This window comes from Durio zibethinus, chromosome 3 (assembly GCF_047325235.1).
Source record: "Durio zibethinus cultivar Kanyao isolate XHJ-2024 chromosome 3, ASM4732523v1, whole genome shotgun sequence".
Taxonomy (NCBI): Eukaryota; Viridiplantae; Streptophyta; class Magnoliopsida; order Malvales; family Malvaceae; genus Durio; species Durio zibethinus.
The window spans coordinates 7,919,036-7,939,441 of record NC_143164.1 but is presented as its reverse complement, the minus strand read 5'-3'; the positions used below and the strand labels follow the sequence as shown (position 1 = coordinate 7,939,441).

Sequence of the window (20,406 nt, the reverse complement as noted above, 5' to 3'; positions counted from 1 at the left end):
TGGTGGTGCCCTCGTACTTTCAAATAGTTTTGAATTATCAAAAAAGTTGTCACATAACCTAATTTACTTATGATGATTTAACGAAGGTTTGTCTTATTAAATTTTTGAAATAATTGTGAAAATTAAATAATGAAAACAAGAGGAAAATCACAATGAAGTCAAATACTCTGAAAGATGTTTCTTAAAATAAATAGTAGAATTCATAAAATATATATGATTATAATTTACAATGCCAACTTTAGCAGATGCATGAGCATCTCATCATGTTCATCACCCAGAAACAGACCCTGGTAATATTATTTGAGCTCTCTATCCTTCCCCGCAATTTTATTTTTGAGGAAAGAAAGAGCTCTCGTCTTTGGTCAAATGCTTAATTATATAAAGAGCCATGTACCAAGGAAGAAAGTGAAAGGTAAAAGAAAAAGAAAAGAAAAATTCATCATTTCAGTTTTTAGCTTCTTATCTTCTTGCTGTTACATGGCCTTTACAGCTTGGAACCTTGGTTCTTTAGGGAGGAACTTTTGCTGAACATAAACGGACATGTAGTCGCCAAAAACAAACTTGGGATAGGTTTGTTTCACTTCTTGGTTTGTTTTCTCCACCAGCTGTGGTGCAGGAGCTATGGTCGCCTTAAGGGATGGATTGTAAAATGAAGCAATCGATCTCCTGTTCCCGTCATTGGTGCTCAAAACACGGTGCCAAGTGCTCTTGTACCGGCCATTGCTCAAGACCTCTATCTGATCACCAGTGTTGATGACAATGGTGTTTGGCAAGGGCTGGACATCAATCCATTGCTCATCTTTCAGGATTTGAAGGCCTCCTACCTTGTCATCTTGGAAGAGTAAGATCACACCGCCTGCATCGGTGTGCGCTCGAAGACCATTCACTCTCTCAGGGTGAGGACACGGTGGGTAGTGGCTAACCTTGGTGCCAAAGAAGGCATTCTCACCTTCTCCATCATTGAATGCCTTCTTGATGTATCCCTTTGGTAAGCCTAAGTTTTCATCCATTACTTCCATGACATTCTCAGCCAATTTCTTCAACTCAAATCTGTATTCTTTCATGGTTTCCCTGTCGTGAACATCAACAAGTTAGATTATATATATTCAGCCATTAAGCAAGCATTTTAATGAATTAACACGTTAAGAACTGATAGATGTATTACTTACTGGAATCCAGGTGTTTGGGATGGCCATTCATTATCATCCAGGAGATTAATGGCATCCTCCCAGTCCACATTCTCCAACTTTTTACCAGTCTCATCCAACAAATTCACCAGCTTTGAGTTCCTGAAATTCTCTTCCCTTTCCAGCTTATAGAACTCGGATGAAACCTTCTTTACCCTCTCCAGCAGCTCCTCCGGAATCCAATGGTTCATCAGCTGCAACAAATATGCATGATATAGATAGAGTAAAACTAATGCTTTGTTTCCTATGGCTAAAGATAATAAAAGGGTACCTGAAAGAACCCCCATTCCTCGCATGCATTTGCAATTTGAGCCAGTGTCTCGGCCCTTTCCTCACCATTGAGCTTAGAGAAATCAATCACGGGAATAGCCATTGAAGTGATATAAGTAATGAACGTAGTGCTCAGAAGGATTGAGAGAAAAGAGAGTGATACTTAAAGTTGCGAATGCTTAGCCAAGTTTGTAGTTTTGTGGTTGACAGGGAAGAGGGGTTGGCCCTATTTATAGCAAAGCAAAAGCAAGCTTCCCGCCATATTGGATTTGTCAACTATTTTTACTCAATGCCCTTTCTTGTTCCTGGAAGTAGCCGTTGGGGTGAGGTATGGGACGGTGACACAATCATTAATTATTAAATCATTAAAAACAAGGTCAATGCTTGAGATGTTACTCACTGGTAACCCACAACAGAGGCATACTTTCCATCGGGAGTAATAATGTTGCTGATGATCATTTCCTATGATTAAAACTCCTCTTTAATTATCATTAATTAATAATTAATAAAACTCTCTTTTCTATCGCTGCCACGTACTAATCTCAGTTTTGACATCAATTACAGTACCACCGAATTAACAACTCACTGGTATAATTTAAATCTTTGCCGACCTCCCACTATTTGCCTTGATTTATAATGTTTGGCTGGTCCCCTTGATCTTGTAGACTGTAGCCCCCATCACCGTCTCACCTCCCACACATGAACATGCTCTTCAACCAAATGCACTGTTATACATGTAGGCATAGTTTAAGGGTTAAGCAAGGAAGATTATATGAACTTATTTAGATATAAATTAAAATTTAAAAATTTATTTGAGTTTAATAAAAATATACAAATTTATTTAAATAAAATGGTAAAATTCAAAAGGTTTTTTTATTATTTGAGCCTATATTATATCATAAACATAGCTATCATCAACTCTTTACTTAATTAATGCATTGTCAACTCCATTGTTTTATATTCCAACAAGCTTTCCTTTTTCTTTTTCCTGTCTTTTTATTTTTTATTCTTAATTGGGGAAGGTTTGGGATACAATTTAATGATCAACATTTCCATTTTGAAAGGTTAAGCCAATCTTATAAAATCAAAATCATTATAATATTTCTTAACACTTTACTTTTTAAATTAATAGGAAGATTTGTATAAAAATCTCTAATCTTTATTTTAAAATTGATTTTTAATATAAAATTAGTGTCGAGAAATTTGAATTTTGGGTTACGGCATTTTATTGGATATACTAAGTATTATATGGACAAATTTAATTACAACGGTCTATTATTTTTATTAAAGTTTGTATTACTTATAAGGATTTTAAAAAAAAAAAAAAACAGTGTAGTTTATACACTAGAAGTGGTATTTTGGAGGGTAGGGGATCTGTAATTCAAGAAGCTGCAGTACAGCATCAACAGTTGATGCATAGTTGGCAATTTCTGATCTTGATTCCAAAAGTGTCCAAATTTTAGGGTACAGCTTCGAAGAGACAGGCTATATTGGCCGTCTGATGAAGAACTTCCATCACAAATTTAATTAATTCATTGCTGTACTTGTTAGTACCTCTCTCAAAGAGTTTGTCAAAAATATTAATACATGATGGATCAAACTGATCTCAACAAGATTGCATACATAATTGGCATGTTTTGGATCTTATGATACATAACCACTGCTGCATCATGGGCCACGATGCATGATTCTTAATCATTAATCGTCCACCTCCAAGCTTTGATTCGATTATTTCAATGATTTATGTTTACATATTTTGACTATTTTTAGAATAAAAAATCTTAATTTATTGTAATTAAAGAACTTAATTTGCAAAGGTGCGATGAGATTTGAATAAAGATTTTAAGTTCTGGTGGCATTATATTTATTTTTTATTTTTAAAAATTGACATCTTCAACATTTAATTGAGCAAGAAAAACTTTTTTTTTTTTTTGAAAAACTCTAAATTTTTTTTAAAAAAATTGACATCTTCGAAATTAATCAATAACTAAAGAGAGATAATTCAATCCATGACCTTGTAAATAATTATTAATTAATTAAGAGTTTTATTATTAAGTAGATGGAACATGGGTTTGTTGGTCAAATGTCAACTTAATTTGCAATTAGAAAATAAAAAATCTTCATCATTAATTTATAACTTGTACTAACTAAGAAGACCATTGCCCAAATCCACGAGCCTGCATCAAGCATTAGCATTTCTCCTCTGAACCAATCTATTAGACAAAGAAATCCATCTGCAAAATTCTCTGTTAATTTCATATGTTATTCCTATGTTTTTTTATCTCTTCTTTAGTCCCTTTATCATGCAAATAATAAAAAAGGTTGAAATTGATGACTTGGGTGTAGATCAAAATCTCATTAAAATGAAAAATTTTCAAATAAATCGATAGACTGAAAGGATTCACGTATTATAAAATATTTTTTTGAAAATAAAATCTTTATATTAAAAAAATTATAAAATCTCTAACTTGATTTTATGTGTCTAAATTACCGTCTTAAAGAATTACGAATATATATCCTAGTATTTAATTCAATAATTATTGTATATTCTCTTATTCAAATTATAGAATTAAAATCTTTCTTATTTCTTTTTTTTTTTAAAGTTAAGAATATGGATTTGATCGCTTCTTGGGCTTCACATTTTATGCTATTATGCTACATCTATGGTTACATTTGATAATGTTTTTCTTAAACTAGTAATTAATCTAATACATTGACAAAATAAATAAATAAATAAATGAATCTAATGAATGCAAAAACTAAGGACACACCCTACCTGAGAAGCAACTTCTCCTAACTAACAACATAGAACATCTTAAATTACTCTTCATATAAAATTAGTTAATACTATTTATAAGAATTTATAATCATTTTATTATTACTATTAATATTTAATATGAGGCTGGCGTTATAGGTCTTTAAATTCATTCCCCCAAGACTTGTCTTCGGATTGAGGGTGCTCTGGGGATTGAGTAATATTAATATATATTCACTGCATGAATCAAGGGTTAGGGTTAAAATTTGATTTTTTTTTTTCATTTCTATAGCTTAAAATTAAAGAAAGTCTCTGTTGTTTCACATGGTGCTGACTAATGGGTGTTTCTGATCAGAAAGCATTTGTTTCCATGATAAAGAAATGGTCTAGGGAGTCTGTACATAGTTTTGGTTTTCTGGTCTATATGTCTTCCATTTATTAAATTTAATTGACTTTTATTTTAAAATCATATCTTCTTATTTAAATAAAGTTTTTTTAATTAATGTAATTAAAAGATTATGAACGAACTTTAAAGTTAGTTGTATTATTTATAATAATATTTTTATATTAAATGCAGTAATTGATTTTTAATGTGATAAATTTTAATATATTAAAAATTATTTAATAAGATAATTTTAAAAAATACACACTTTTTGCAAAAACCAATAAGTATTTTGAGCCAAAGAAGTAAAAAAAATGTTAATGTTTTCATGAAGATGATATTTTACAAACTTAATTTAATTAATTTTTATTTTTTTGACAAAAAATAGAGGAATTTAAAAAAAAAAAAAACTATTTTTCTGTATAGGAGGGATGATATTATAACAAATAACAATTCATAAAATTTTTGGCAGAAAAGAAAAAAAAATTCATAAAATTAAGAAGGAAACTGTTGCTAGAAACCAACCTTGTTTTTTTTTAGGAGAATATATATATTTTATTCCGTAACTTTAAAGTCTTTAACGCCCTAAATATAATATTAAAGTTGCTAACCATGAAGAATGGGAAAACAAAGACAAATAAAAGTTGCATTGACTTGCCTTTACCCATGGGCCATAGCTGCTAGACTTGACATGGAGTGGTGTGCCCTAGGCCTACAAGCTCAAAGGACCGAGACTTGGGGTCACTTTTAGTAGGCCCCAATAGGCTAAATATTCAAAGCCAACAAGTAGGCTGCTCATTTAAGCCCAGTGAAGCCGAAGTTGAAGGACTTGAAAGAAATATTGACATGCAGATGCAGATAGGAGAAGGATAATGCAGTCTGATGTATTGAAATAAAAGCAACATTGATTCAGTAACAGCTGAGCATTAAGTCTTCTATCTGAAGATATGGAATGCCATAGTGGAACCTGAATATAAGTCATTCAATAAAACGAAACGCATGCGAATACATTGACTCTAATAAAAGAATTTCACATTTGCTTTCAACTCAGCACCAAAAAATTTCCATGATCTCAATGTACATATATACATGCCAGGATGAACTTTGAGAACTTTTGATGGTATCGTACAACAGGCATACTTTTCATTGGTGATAAAATTTATGGTACAACCAAAGTCTTTGTAGACCATTGCCTTAAGCATACTGCAAAAATGCAGGACAGTTTGAAACTTGTTGGCCAAAAACACAGCTTTGTAGGTTATATGTATCCGAGTGATATAATGGAAACTTTGCTCCTTTGAACTAAATAGTATCCACAATCTAAGTTGTCAAGAAGCCTTGTGGCGAGAAATTATGCTGACTCCGCTGGTCACCCTGCCACCCAAAGACTCGGAGTATTTCTTCCCAAAGCAGACTGGAGCAGTTGTATTAAAAATGAAGCTAAGAATGGAAAAAGAATATAAAATACCCTTGTCAGAATTATACTATGTGATCTCCTTCAGTATACCATTGATGAGATTTCATCCGACTGTAGTTCACTTTGGAGACTGGAAGAGCAATATCCAATCCAAACGCCCTACATATACTCCGTTGATGGTGAATGTAATCAATATCAACTGCCAACAAAAAGGAAAAAGGTTGACTCAAAAAGAAACTTAAAATAAATAAATTAAGAAAAAAAGAAAACACAAGAATTTTCTTCTTGAAAAGCAAAATAATATTATTAATAGGAAAAAAGTACACAAGCCGATCACAAGAGAGTGAATAGTAAAAGCATTAATACATCTCAAACAGAATGGAAATAACCAGGCCTAAGATTCTCTTGTTTAGATAATAAGGGAACAAATGAATGATTTTGAGGGGCAAATCTTGACATCATCATAAAACCGAAAGAGTTCGAAAGCAGTCCCATCTCGAAATTGATAGAAAAAGATATGCAGAAATAAACCTTTGTTTGATCAACATCTGCTTTCATGACAAAAATAGCTCTTGGGACTCCATAGGAGATGACCAATAATACAAGAGTGGTTCTTGTGCTGAGCATTGAGATGAAAAATCGACACCCATCAATTTTATATTCTTCAAGAGGATTTCTGTGCCCAAAGCTTCTTACATTTACCTGTCAAAGACTGCCATAAAAGTGCATCTATGTTTGAAATCTGAAGAGAAGAAAGCAATATATTCAGATTAAGTACAGCAGAACTCAGCCTGTTCATGTTTATGAGATGATCCCTCCAGGAACAATCCAGAGTCTTGACAAGAACTGCTCTCTGAATTCCAAACATAAGGAAATTAGCAGAAAAAAGCAGAGAAAATAAACAAGATCTTGGATGGCATTTAAGAGGTAGTAAGAGTATAGGCTGAAAAAAAGAACCGATAACTAAGAAAGTAGCTGATATGTGCTCTCTAAACCACATATACAAATATTAACTAGAGTTTGGAAGTCGAAAGAAGGTAGGTGAAAGGAACCCGATGCCAAGGTCCCATAGTAACTTTCACAGGATCAAGCCATTGATTGGAAACACTACTCATGTAAAAGAAGCACCTGACCTCAATTTCTTTTATGTACACATCATCATAACCCGATTCTTGTACAATGGTCAAGTATGACACAATCAAAATATCCCCAAGGTATTTGCAGAGAAGACTAGTTGTTGGTCGGTACCTCCCATTCCTAGAGTAGAAATATCAACGGTTATTATTTAATATCAAAATGGTCTAGAACTAAACTGAATTGTGGAAACCAATGTTTTTCCCTCCCCTGTTTTCATCTCAGCAATGGACCCATCATGAAGTACCGCTCCACCAATAATCTACCATAAAAAAACTTTTAGGATAATACCTATCATCAAATGAATAACGAACATACTTGTATACAGTTATGTAATCCTAGAGACATGATCAGAGTATCCATGCAAGCACACAGTCATACATGTTTTTTTGCCTGTATCCATAAAAAGATAAAGGCCAGCACATCAAAATGGCCCATGCCAAGCTTCCTTCTTGCAGCTTCACGAACAACAGCAAATTCCTCTGTAAAACCAACAATAAAAAGAGCCTTAATTCTCATATAAATTTCATAAATTCAACCCTCTGAAACAAAAGCATTAATAAAAACTAACCAGCTTGAATATCCGAAAGGGTATCTCCTTGGCTCAACCTTTTCTTAAACTCAGAAGTTTTAGCAGTAAGCTACAAGACACAAGCTCAATCCATTATCCCAATGAACCAAACAATGGCAACGCAAGTAATTGACTGTAAAAAGCCGACCAACCTGCTCATCAGATAGCCTATGAATCTCTCGCTCAAGTGTATTGACAGAGTCGACAAGACGATAGTAATCACGAACAACCCAGTAGTTTAAGCTAGTAAAATCACCCAAAGTCTTCTTAAAACGACCCACGTTCTCCTGAAACAAAATTAAAAAAGGGCATCAAAAGTGCACAGCAGCAACTCCGCACGGATAAAATCAAAGCAGTTGATCAACGATTGCGAATAGTGGAAAATGACACAAAACGTGACCTTGAAAGATGCCGCTATAGGCTTTTGACCATTAAAACTATGTCGCTGAAAACCGGAGAAAGAAGGAAAAGATGAAAGTAAGAGGGAAGGGGAGGTGGGTTTTGTACAAGGGATGGTTTGAGGGGTTTTGGGTGAGGAAAGAAGTGTTAAGAAGAGAAGGCACAGTGGCTATTTGGGCAGCTGTCGTTGCCGTTGGCTTCTCCTATGAATTATGATAGCATTTGTCTGGCGTTTCCTTCCTGCAATTAGCTTTGGAGCTCAGCTCTCCATCAGGGAAAGAACTAAGTGTTGGTCTTTTTTTTTTTCTTTTTTAATTTTAAATGCTACATACATCCTACCAAATTCAAGTTTCATTTTTTTATTTCTATTAAATATACCTTATCCTTCGCTTCATATTTTCTATTCCTACATTTGTTTTTCATCTTTTCTTTTACCTCCAAAAATCAAGTTTTTTAAAAAACGAATAACCAAGAAATTTTAAAAATTTTTGAAAATAAATATTCAAAAAAATTTAAAAAATTTTTGAATATCCATTTTCGAAAAGCTTCAAAATTTCTCGATTATTAATTTTCGAAAAAGCTTTATATTTTTTATAATATCAATTTCAAGAAGACGCAAGACTTTTTAAAAATGAATATATGAAAAAATATGAAGGTTATTAAATCTCTATATATACGAGATACCTTAGAGCTTTTGGTTTTCTAGATAGGATAAATCCATTAATAGAGATCTCCAATCTTTCAACTATCAATAATTACTGTTTGTTCAATAATGTTTATAATATTTTTGCAATTCTAAAAGATATCCATCTTAAAAGAATTGTTAAGTGTAAAAAGACGCTAGTATAAAATAATTGTTACATCATATGTGATGAAGTGCCATGTGTGATTGAGCTTCATCGTACATGATGCAGTAGCTACTTGTACGAACGTTATTCACCATTAACAATTTTTTTTAAATATACATTTGTTAGAATTGGATAAAGTTGTGAATATTATTTATCGAATAGTGCTTGATCGAAAAATTTAAAGTTTTTATTATCAGATTTATACATCTTATATGTCGGAGCTTGAATACCTTACATAAACAATATTAGCAGCAAATTGACAAATCAGATAGTATCTAATTTTTCAATCATCAATCCTTACTATCAGATTTATTAATTTGTTAATGATATTTTTTAGTGACCCTAATATTAGAGATCTCGATTTTTCTGTTATCAAAAGCTTATAATTAAATATATATTTTAAAAAGAATTTATGCATTCTTGGAATCAAATTTTAAAAAGTTATATTGTGTTAAAAATTCATTTTTAAAAAAGCAATATAAATATCAGAAATAGATTATGAGAGGCGTATTTTATTTTTAATAATCCATTTATGAGAATTATATTATTTTCTTAAAAATAAATTTTTAAAAATATTATATAACACTAAAAAATTCATTTATGAGAAATATGATATGCTCTTTGCATGTATAAGTTATTAAGGGTTTTTTTTTTTTTTTTTCATTTATTAAAAGTTAAAATTGGCATTTGGTATGTAGGTATTTTTTTTAAAAAAAATTTTAGTTGTATAAAAAAAATTTGATTATGTATTTAGAAGCCTTTTCTATCTTTTCTTTTGCGAAGGTTTTAAGCTCTATTTATTTCGTAGAAAATGGCTTTTAAAAAATAATTTTAGTATTTTCAAGTATTTGTTTAATAAAAAATTGACTGGTCAATAGAAAATAAAGGTTTTTTTTGAAAATTATCTTATAAATTTGAAAAGGAAAATATATTTTTCAAAAAAGAACTATATATTAGTAAAACTATTTATCAATACTTTTGAGCATAAATTTATTTATAAATAATATTATATTAATAAATAATATTATAAATTATTGATAAATTATATATTGTTAATAAATAATATTAATAAATAAGATTATAATATTAATGAATAATATAAAGAATAATAAATAATTTTATTTTAAGTATTTTTTTATATTCACATAATATTCTAACATTAAATATTATTATTAAAATATAATTATTTTTAATATTAGTAATTTTAATAATAAATAATTTCAATATACTTTAATAATAAATAATTTTAATATTTTAATAGTGATATTAATATTATTTGAAAAAAATAAAATTTTCCAAAAATTAACCAAATAACGGAAAATATATTTCCTTAACTTATCCAAATAATACAAAATATTTTTCAATTCAAAAAATACAAATATTTTTAAAAAATAATTTTTTAAAAGTCATTTTCCACTAAACAAAAAGAAGCTTTAATTCTATAAAATTTTAGGCCTAAAAACATTTAACATTCTTGAACTCTTGTTTCTTTCTTTTTTCTTTTTTCTTTTTAATTTCCCTTATTCTATTGAAATATAAAGTCTTTTATTGCTTAATAAATATTTACATTGTATTTCACACTGCAAAATCCTTCCTTCCCTATAATAATTACCAAGAAAAAGAGGCCAATCTATCAATGGCCATTTTAGCTTCTCTTGGCTAGTGATATAACTACTTGAGCACTGCATGTTGTGGAATCTACAAATTTGTCTATTGACATCAACATATATACATGTGTTGAGAGTGTATAGGTACATTTTTCTGCACAAAATTCATCGTCTACAATCTACCACTCCATTGGCTTGATCCAGACTACAAGCAGAGAACAACAGCTATCTAAATGAGATTTTGATCACTTCCCATGATAGAATACCTGCATGTTCAGATCAGTATTAACTGATTCAGCAGCAAATCATCCTTGGTTGGAAGGAAAAGAAAAACAAAAGCAGACCCTTAACCACACAGCAAATTTCCTTTTCATTGTTGGTTATTACACACATGCCTAGATTAAAGCCTATGAACAGAGACAGGGAGGTTCTGTTGAGTTAAAAAAAAATAAAAAGATGTTAGAATCGAAAACAAAAAAGTGGTTATTTGCGTAAAATATTCATTGGATTGGTCATCTCCTAACAAATGTTACAAAAGGAGCAATTCTCATGAAAATATACAAAAAAATATGTAAACATACCTTCAGTGTCCTATCGCCAAACCCGACAAAAAGCTTTCCTTCACAGTAAGATAAAGCTGTTATGACAGAATCACAAGGAATTGATCCAATAACTCTAACATCCAAATCAAAATCATCTCCTGCTAATTCCTGCAAATCAATTATATATATAACATTGTAAATATAAACATAAATAATAATAAAAAAGAATCTACATCAACCAATTCAACAAATTAAAAATTAAAGAAGAAATAAAAAGAATTCCTAGAGGTGAATGTTTTTATAGAATAATAGGTTAAAATCCTCATCCAAGCTGCCTACTTCACAGGCAGACAAGGATCAATAAGTGAAGTCTAAACAAATACAATAACAGGCTGTGTTCAAACCTGTGCCTTGATGGTTCTGTCCCAACTTCCTGTGAAAAGCCATTTCCCCTTTAAGCTAATAGCGAAAATGGCACCATTGTGTATTTGTATAGATTTCCTGAACACATCATCCCTCCAGATCTAAAAAGAAGAAGAAAGGATGGAAATGATTTCATTAACAAACTCAAGAAACTAAAGGAAAAGGAAAGAGGGTGGAGGAGAGAGTAGAAAAAATGAATTTGGCCTTTCCACACGGAGAGGAGAAACCAACAGTAACAATCCTATTGAAAGTTTATATTTTCCACCTAGTAGTTTCCTATAAGATTAAATGTCCCCTTTGTTTCCCAATATAATATACATTTGCTGACAAAACATTCAAATCAGACTTTTTGCATTCCAAGCAAGGAGTTTCAGGATTTGGATACTGGCATCAACTATCATTTGGGTATAATATTACTGTATGATAGGCCATAACATTACTGCACGGTTACATCAATTCATTTCCATGAAAATTGCAAATGCACATAAGAATGAAGGAAATTAAGACCAATTCAACAGCATTTTGAAGAACAAAGAACCTTTATAGATCCATTTTCATAAGTAACAACAACTGTGTTCTGGTCAGCTGCAAGAGACAAGACAGTTCCAGGTGTGTCACTCCCTATGACTGTCAAAAGGCTATGATCACTTAGACTCCACAATCTAACAGTTCCATCCCAACTCCCACTGTGAAGAACTCCATTACTCACTGCTAGCGTGGAAACTACAGATTTATGGCCACTCATAGTGCATGACAGGGTTCCATCCTGGAAGAAAAGAAAACCAAGGTTCTGAATGATCACCTAACATTTCAAAAGGTGAAGATATAGGCAGTGCAGGTCATATGATAAATTAAAGAAATTACCTGCAATGACCATTCTTTAATCAATTTATCTCCACTTCCAGTATATAAATATCCATTCTCTGAAACTGCCAAAGCGTGAATTCCACTGTAGCGCCAATCTTTTTCCTCATACCATTTTTTCAATGGCTCTTCTCTAAAAGGGATATTAATGCACCATACATATATACCACCTCCACTATCACCACTAATGCATAATGGCTGTTCTTCATCCACACAGACAACAGCCATGACTTTATGCTCATGACCTGTAAATGTATGCAAATGAGAGTAGTCCTGTAAAAAAAATGCAGGAAGAAAATGATTCAAAAGAAGCCAATAATCCAAATTAAATTACTCACAGAAAACTACAATTACAGAGTAAGGTTGAATTTTGATCATGCTAGTAGAGCCACTTGAAAATGACAATTTAAGATAGTATACCTGCAGAGACCATACTTTGACTGATTTATCAAAGGAGGAGCTAAACAGATAACCCCCTACAACAGAAGAAAAAAAATAAATCAGAATACAGCTCCTAAATTACCTAATATTCATAAACTCATTTTAAACAATCTGTGTGAAGAAGACCTTCTGACACACAGTTAACACTGAAAAGAGAAACAGAAAGGGAAAAAAACACCATTTAACCAAATACAATACAACTTAACGTTCAAAGAGTTGTTCCAAGGATCACGATGCACCCACAAGAAGAAGGGGGAGGGAGAGAAGCATCATATATCAAGCACTTGTGCAAAGGAAGAAACTAGTTTACCAATAGCAAATCTATAAACCCCTCCCCACTCCCAAGCCCAACAGACTCACCAACTCGATTAACAAAGAAATCCTTGTGATGTGGATAACTGGTAACTGTGGCAACCATATAACAGTAAATATGAAGTTAAAAATTCTAAATGCAGTTATAACAAAGGGCACAAATGACCACAGATTCACAGGCCTTGGGCTTGTAAAGTTTGTAAATACACACAGTATCAACTACTAGAAAGCCCTTCTATCATTTGGCTAGGAGAGATCCCTTTAAATTTCATTGATAGCATGGAAATTTTCCTTTTTTACCACTACTCAGCATAGAAACAATGTCTACAAACCAATTAGGCTCTGGTGCTTGAGAATTAAAAAAGATGTCACAATTACAAAGATTCGGAAGTGTTAGTTTCAGCAATATGTTGCAACTTGCAACTTCTTACCACAAATTGAACAATCATCTAAAATAGATTCAGGTAGCATTAAAAATTATTGAATTGAAACAGCTTATATCAAGGACAGAGACAAAGAAGTTATACTTGCAACAGCTAATCCTGTAACACAATCAAGATGGCCTTGCAAATCTTTAGATTTAATGCTTCCCTCTATGAGACCATTGACCATATCTGCACCATTTGTTTCATTTCCTTTTGACTCATCGTTTTCCTGTGTTTCGGTTCTTTCCCTGGGCAGTAGACACAATTTTCCAATAACCAAACATCGACCTCTATTCCCATCATAACTTGCTCTATCAAATTTGACTATTTTATCAAACTGAGGTTTAATAACTAGCTCCCTAATAAATTTCCATACATCTCTCACAAGTGAACGGTTCTCTGGATCAAAATCCAAACATTTACATAGAGTCTGTTGCAAAGACACATGTTCTGAACCAAATTTAGTTCCCAACAAAGAGCTAACGTTTTCCATCAAACTGGTGTAAACACTTGAACAAGCTGATTCACTATCTTCATCAACTTTCAAAACAATATGACACATAAAATCAACCAACAAATCACTAAAAACTTCGCCAAGGAGAATCCTAAGCAAAATACAACCTAACAACCAAACATCTGAGTTATACCCTATGGGATATCTTGAGCTACCACTATCAACTCCAATACCCTCTTTCTCCAACAGCTCAAGCAATGTCTCAGGGCTAACAAACACATCCCTTTTCAACAAATCTTTTAACAACACACCAATTTCTCCATCACCAATCTTTTTCCCACTGGAACCAACCTTTGCAACAACATCATGAATTCTCCTTCCAATCAATAACACCTCATTCAAATCAAGAAATACATGCCCAAAATCATCAAACTGAAAGCAAGAATAGCCTAAACAACCAGCAAACAACCCTTCTTTATGTAAAGAAATAACTGCCTCACACATTTCCATACCTATCATTGCAAAATTAAAAACTCCATCTTTTTCAAAACCACCGACGTTTTTATCCAAAAAGTTCCCTGATTCTTGCTTCTCACTCACTAAATACAAAATCCCATCTCCAAGATCACCCCATAAACCCAAAAACCTACAAATTCTACCACTTTGTTTAGTAAAAGCTCTTAAAACTAAACCCAATTCCTCTCTTTCCTCCTCCTTCATTTCACTCAAACAATCCATAACTCTCACAAGACAGCCAGCCTTAAACCCGGAACCATCCTGGCCACTTCTTGAAAAAGACCCAACAGTCAAAAGACTCACTTTTTTTCTCTCAACGGCGTCGTCAGGGAGAAGGTACTTTTTCCAGATGGAGTAAAACTCGTCTGACCAAGAGCGGGGGAGGAAAGGGATACGGGAGTCAATTGGGGAATTTTGAACCGGTTTTCGGGGATTTTCAGAGCCGGGGAAGAGTCTGAGGAGGTCGATGTTTTTGGGGAGAGTCTTGGGGCCCTCCGGAGGGTACTTGACGAGCACCGTACACGCGGGACAGCGGATTGCTCCCGGGAGCTTCTGAGGGAGGGTTGCAAGGCATAACTCACACACCGTGTGGCCACACGCGAGCACCCGCGGTATCGTGCATGCCTCGTCGTACGGTTGCAAACACACCGGACACTCTGGTAACTCCTGCGACTCCATCAATGTAAACAGGAAGAGAAGAGGTTTCGTCCTTTTATAGGCACCGTTCCATTTTGACCAAAACATATATCTTGACATGTTTACCCCTAAAGTTTTCGTTAATACCAAAATTACACTTCTTTATGGGTAGTTGGTTTTAACTTGCATCTTTTACTTCCCTGAATTCCATCTTTACTCTGAGATTTTGACGCATCAGCAGAGCAACGGAGAGGGATCGGGCAAAACTAGGGTTTAAAAGGTACGGCCTTCAATTTTGAAATTTCGAAATTCCCGTTGATTTTTATTATTAGCATTTCTTCAATCTTTTTGTTTTATCTTGATCTGTTTTTTTTTTTTTTTTTTATCGGATTATGAAGCTGATTTCCAATTTTATTTGATGAGATCCGAAATGTGACATAGATAAGATTGTCATTCAACTAGGGTTTATCTAAATTTCACATTTCAATTTCTCATGTTTCCAGATTGTTAATTATTTCCTGAGTGTTGCTTAAGCTTTTTTCTTTTTCTTTTTAAATGCAACTTGAAGGCCATGGCTGGATCAGGGAGCTCGATGCTGTATTCATTTCTGCTATTTACTGTGATTCTCTCACTCCAAGAGATGTATCGAGGGAAGTTAGCGTCGTCGGAGCTGTTTACAATACTTGGAGGATTCATCAGCTCCCTCTTGTTTCTGGTGTCACTAACGGTGAGTCCTAGAAACCCTGAATTGACTCCTTTTCTTTTTTAGTTATCATCCGGAACTCAATCCGCCGTTTTATGTTCTGAGTTATGGTTTTAATCTGATTATGTGATGTGTTTGTCAATGTTGTAGACTCCAACACACTACAAGCTGAGCTCTGAAAACCGAATAGCATTCAGTTGTGCAACTTATATTACTTTATTTAGCATAATTTCCTGCCTTTTGTTATTTCAGTTCATTGGGAATTTCCAGGAAGCATGTGGGATGAGAACTGGCTGGGGTGCTGGTAAGTATAGAGAGGCTTCTTTTGATTTTTTTAGTTATTTATGGTTATCTATTATTAACAAAGGTCAGAAAGAATGAACCTTTAACCTTTTATAGTGCTCTGTTCGTTTCACTTTCCTTGGTGAAAATGTAGCATGCATACCATGATTAATCTAACGCAATTAAGATTGCGCATGGGTATGTCATGGGCTTGGAACTTAAGTAACTTAAGTAGTCTCTGTGGTGCCTGTGCTAGTCTCAGTGGTGTGCGTGCAGGATGTAACATGAAACTGTGCTTTCATGTTGCATGCTTTTTACTACTGAAAATTAACTCTAGTAAGAAGCTCAGAAGGTTTAATATTCAAAAGCTGTTATTTCCTTGTATTGTTAACAGTTACTGAAGAACCTGACATTAACTTCTGGGAAGAAACTGCTATTTATCTTCTACTACTCTGGTAGAGCTTTTCATGGGCAATGGAATTTAAGGATTCATCGTAATAACTAGCCCTTTGTTCTGACACATTTTACAATGCACGGGGTTCTCTGCTACAGAATTTGTTGTTTGTTAAAGAGCTTAACATGAATTGCTCTTGTTGTTTTGTTTTTGGCAGTCATATTAGCAGAAGCAGTTGCACTGGTTGCTGCTGGCACTGTTCACCGAGTTTGTATCACAACATGGTAATGTTAAGATGTGACCTCATTATCTGCATTTTACTGCATGTTCATGCATGCTTCTTGGGAAATTTTTTAATTCATTGACAGCATGGTTTGGTAAGTTTAATTCATGTTGAAGGAAAAACATGTTTATCTGCATTTTACTGCATGTTCATGCATGCTCCTTGGGAAAATTTTTAAATCATTGACAGCATGGTTCGGTAAGTTTAATTCATGTTGAAGGAAGAACATGTTTAAACAAGTCCACTTATAAAGGAGAAGCAACCCAATGTCACAGAGAAACTGGTAGCTGCTGTTGAACATGTCTCTTATAGACTCGTAGTGGAGCCAGGGTGATGGATTTGAACCTTAGACCTCCTTTTGACAAATTGTAGGCTTATAGCCACCCTTCCCCCCAACACACACGAAAAATGAAGATGATTCCTAATAGGTTTGCTCCATGCTGTGGAAACAGGGGCCAAAATGAGCATGAAAATCTGAAATGGTTTTTAATTGGAAAGAATTACAGTTTGCTTAGTTGGAAGCTTTCAGTTTGTGAAATTAATTTACCAATAATATGGACCAACCAGTATAATTAATGGAAAATCAGCTTTGTGTTTGTGTTTTACAAATATACATACTAATAACTGTTTTTATGTTTTTGTATTCTATGCAGTTTCTTGTTCTCAGCTGGATTACTTTATGAGATCAGCAAGATTTCAGGAGTGACGCTTTCTAAAAGCGAATCAAAAACAAAGAGGCACTGAGTTGAAATATTGTTCCTTTGCACGGTAATCCATATTTGATTAGAATGCTACCTCTTTGTGCCATAGGGACTAGATGTAATCAATAGTCATCAGTGATGCGAATTTAGAAATTTATTTGTAGACGTTACTGCTACCAAGGACTTACACACGGGTAATGGGACATAGATCTTCTCTCCACTCCCTCCCTCACCCTTTTTTTCCTTTGAATGAAGAATTTTACGAATCGATATTTTTTTTTCTTGCCCATTGGTGCCATTTGTGCGTGCTAAATTAGTTTTGGTGAAGTATTCTTATAATGAAGTTAATGAAAACAAAGTAGTAGTCAACTTCAGTTTTTATACAAGCAGATTGGTGGTGCATTTTCATGTTGGCATGGCATCGTCCATGGCAACAAGAGATGGATTGAAGAACTCAATTAAAGATAATTATTCCAGATAGCCCAAATGTGCATTCGACTTTCCAAGAACCAATTACAATCCTCTTCCTCCACTTTCATCAGTTACCATATAGACTTGGGTTGAGCTAAAATAATAAGTAAAAATAAGTCTAAATCTCGATATAAAAAAAATTTTAATATTATGAATAATTTTTAAATTAGAGATATTAATAAATAAAATATGATATGGATAAAGTATTTTTTTATTTTTTATTTTTTTATATTATATTTATTTTTATATTTATGTCAAAAAATATTTTAAAATCATTTTCATACTTAGCTTTGCGTGTATTTAATAAATACGATAATGTTCGTACTCTTAACTTTTATTGAAAAATAATATAAAAAGGATATATTTTTTACGGAAGAAAAAGGGTGCAAACAAGAGGGAAAAGATTTTGGTGAAATTTTGGAGACTGTTTGGAAGGATTTAACAACGGGGATTTGGAGTATCAAGGTCTGATCTGAAAAGATTTTCTCCAAAATCAAACAGTGAACGACGTGAGGGGTGAGGAATAGAACGTGTGTGCAAAAGAGGGGGTGAGGAATGTGGTGGTGTTGCCACTTACTTGTCGGCAGAGTACAGTGCTCCACCCACATTATGCCATGTGTTACTTTCTGATTTTTTTGCGTTTTTAACATTGTTTTTGACTTTTTTCTTTTAATAGCATATGTACGGGCTGCCATGCCCTTTCCTATCATGCCACTTGTTGCGATACAATTAACTCATTTTTTTTTATGTTTTCCTTTTAAAAAATTAATAAATTTTTAAAAAATTATAAAAAAATATATTTATAAAGATTTTATTTTTGTATGAGACCTATTATACCAAATGTTTTTTTTTTATTTTTATTATTTATTTAAAAATAACAATTAAAATTTTTTATTTTTTTAAAATACTTTAATGATGTATGGTTTACAATCTTTTTTTTTATTATTATTGCATGTCATTTTTTTGGTTTTACATTTTTTATTTTTTAAAAAATTATTTAATAAATATTTTTAAAAATGATAAACTTCTATATATATTTTAGATTTTTTTTAGAGTTGCTTATATCAAACTTTTTAATCATAATTATGAAAATATTTTTATATTATATTTAATTAAAATTATTATAATATTTTTAATTATAATTATAAAAAATATATTTTTTATTAATTTATGTAATATTTTTTTACCATAATTATGAAAACTCCCTCGTACCATTAATCTTAAGCCAAAAAAATGTCTCGTGTCGGACGCTCAGCTTGTCACGTGGCAGCCCTTTAATATTTATTTTTATTTTTTTTATATTTTTAAGTTATGAGATTCACTTATTTCTTAAATTTTTTTTTTTAAAGTGTGGGTTCACATTTCTTTTTAAAGTGTTGGGCTTTCTTTTTCAATTGGTTTCTTTTTATTTTTTGGTGGGGTTCACATATCGTTTAAAATTTTATAAAGGACGTGGGGCTCACATCTTTTTTTTTTTAAGATGTGACTCCCAATTTTTTTGCAACTAGTTTCGTTTTTTTTTTGTTATTTTTTTATTGGTGGAGCTCACATGCTTTTAAATTTTATTTTAAAAGATGTAGGGCATTTTTTAATTTATTTTTTGATTTTTTATTATTTTTAATATTTTAAAAAATTATATTTTTTTTGTTGGATTCATTTATACAAAATTTTTTTTATTTTTTATTTTTGCTTTTTTACTTTTTTTTTTTAAGTTTTTTCAGACAAAATTTTTTTTTCATTTTAATTTGATTTTAAAGCTCACTTACTATTAAAACACAAGATGTTTTTTTTTTTTTTTTTCATTTTTAACATAATTGATAAATATTTTTTGATTTAAATTTTTTTTGATCCACTTTATTTAAATGATATACAAAATGTTGAGTCATTTTATTTTTCATTCATTATTTCTATTAACTTTTTTAATATTTAATAGTTTTTATATTTTGATTTTTTTAATATGGGCCATTTGAGATTATTATAAAAAATATATGTTTGATTTTTTTATTTTTTATTTTTTAATTTGATCATTTTTAAAGAAAATTATATTTATGAATTTGTTGGCTTTGTATTTGAATTTAATTTTTCTCTTTTTTTGAATTTTTTTTAGTTTTGATTTTTTAATTCATAATATAAAATTTTTCATAAAAACTCATTATTGTTGATATCACGTATGAACTTAATTTCCTTAAAAATAATCATGATTTCTTTTTAATTACATAATAATTGAATTACATGTATCTAAATTAATTGTAATGTCTTTTCTTTTATGATTAACTAAAATTATTATAATGTCTCTCTTAACATAATTACTATAATGCCCTGCAACAATAATTATGAAAATATCCTCTTACTATTATTTGCCATGACTATAAAGCTATTTGTACTATAT

General features: G+C 31.9%; 4 protein-coding genes across 7 annotated transcripts; 1 reads left to right on the top strand and 3 right to left on the bottom strand.

Annotated features, from left to right (window-relative positions):
• Positions 1 to 48: 48 nt before the first annotated feature.
• Positions 49 to 1,628, bottom strand: LOC111298503 (1-aminocyclopropane-1-carboxylate oxidase 5-like). Its single transcript, XM_022893224.2, has 3 exons — positions 1,459 to 1,628; positions 1,170 to 1,381; positions 49 to 1,071 (listed from the first exon to the last, which is right to left on the bottom strand). The coding sequence occupies exons 1-3, from the start codon at positions 1,558 to 1,560 to the stop codon at positions 474 to 476; spliced, it is 912 nt and encodes a 303-aa protein (XP_022748959.1). The 5' UTR covers positions 1,561 to 1,628; the 3' UTR covers positions 49 to 473.
• A 3,986-nt stretch (positions 1,629 to 5,614) lies between these two features.
• Positions 5,615 to 8,455, bottom strand: LOC149519594 (protein translocase subunit SECA2, chloroplastic-like). The gene is made up of 7 exons (XM_089758345.1): positions 8,117 to 8,455; positions 7,869 to 8,003; positions 7,717 to 7,786; positions 7,527 to 7,627; positions 6,790 to 6,864; positions 6,543 to 6,713; positions 5,615 to 6,210 (listed from the first exon to the last, which is right to left on the bottom strand). The coding sequence occupies exons 4-7, from the start codon at positions 7,581 to 7,583 to the stop codon at positions 6,130 to 6,132; spliced, it is 384 nt and encodes a 127-aa protein (XP_089614471.1). The 5' UTR covers positions 7,584 to 7,627; positions 7,717 to 7,786; positions 7,869 to 8,003; positions 8,117 to 8,455; the 3' UTR covers positions 5,615 to 6,129.
• Positions 8,456 to 10,483: 2,028 nt separating this feature from the next.
• Positions 10,484 to 15,231, bottom strand: LOC111298415 (zinc ion binding protein). 4 transcript variants are annotated; one of them, XM_089758344.1, is made up of 7 exons: positions 13,680 to 15,231; positions 12,738 to 12,875; positions 12,400 to 12,644; positions 12,074 to 12,301; positions 11,517 to 11,636; positions 11,152 to 11,280; positions 10,484 to 10,836 (listed from the first exon to the last, which is right to left on the bottom strand). In XM_089758344.1, exons 1-7 carry the CDS (start codon positions 15,223 to 15,225, stop codon positions 10,816 to 10,818), a joined length of 2,427 nt encoding a protein of 808 aa, XP_089614470.1. In that variant the 5' UTR covers positions 15,226 to 15,231; the 3' UTR covers positions 10,484 to 10,815. The 4 variants fall into 4 exon arrangements, with proteins under 4 accessions (XP_089614470.1, XP_022748867.2, XP_022748872.2 ...); XM_022893132.2 differs by having other exon boundaries at positions 10,484 to 11,000; positions 12,400 to 12,672; positions 12,820 to 12,875; XM_022893137.2 differs by having other exon boundaries at positions 12,400 to 12,672; positions 12,820 to 12,875.
• Positions 15,232 to 15,241: 10 nt separating this feature from the next.
• LOC111298437 (uncharacterized) lies at positions 15,242 to 17,833 on the top strand. Its single transcript, XM_022893150.2, has 5 exons — positions 15,242 to 15,463; positions 15,752 to 15,910; positions 16,139 to 16,190; positions 16,780 to 16,846; positions 17,499 to 17,833. Exons 2-5 carry the CDS (start codon positions 15,755 to 15,757, stop codon positions 17,587 to 17,589), a joined length of 366 nt encoding a protein of 121 aa, XP_022748885.1. The 5' UTR covers positions 15,242 to 15,463; positions 15,752 to 15,754; the 3' UTR covers positions 17,590 to 17,833.
• Positions 17,834 to 20,406: the final 2,573 nt, after the last annotated feature.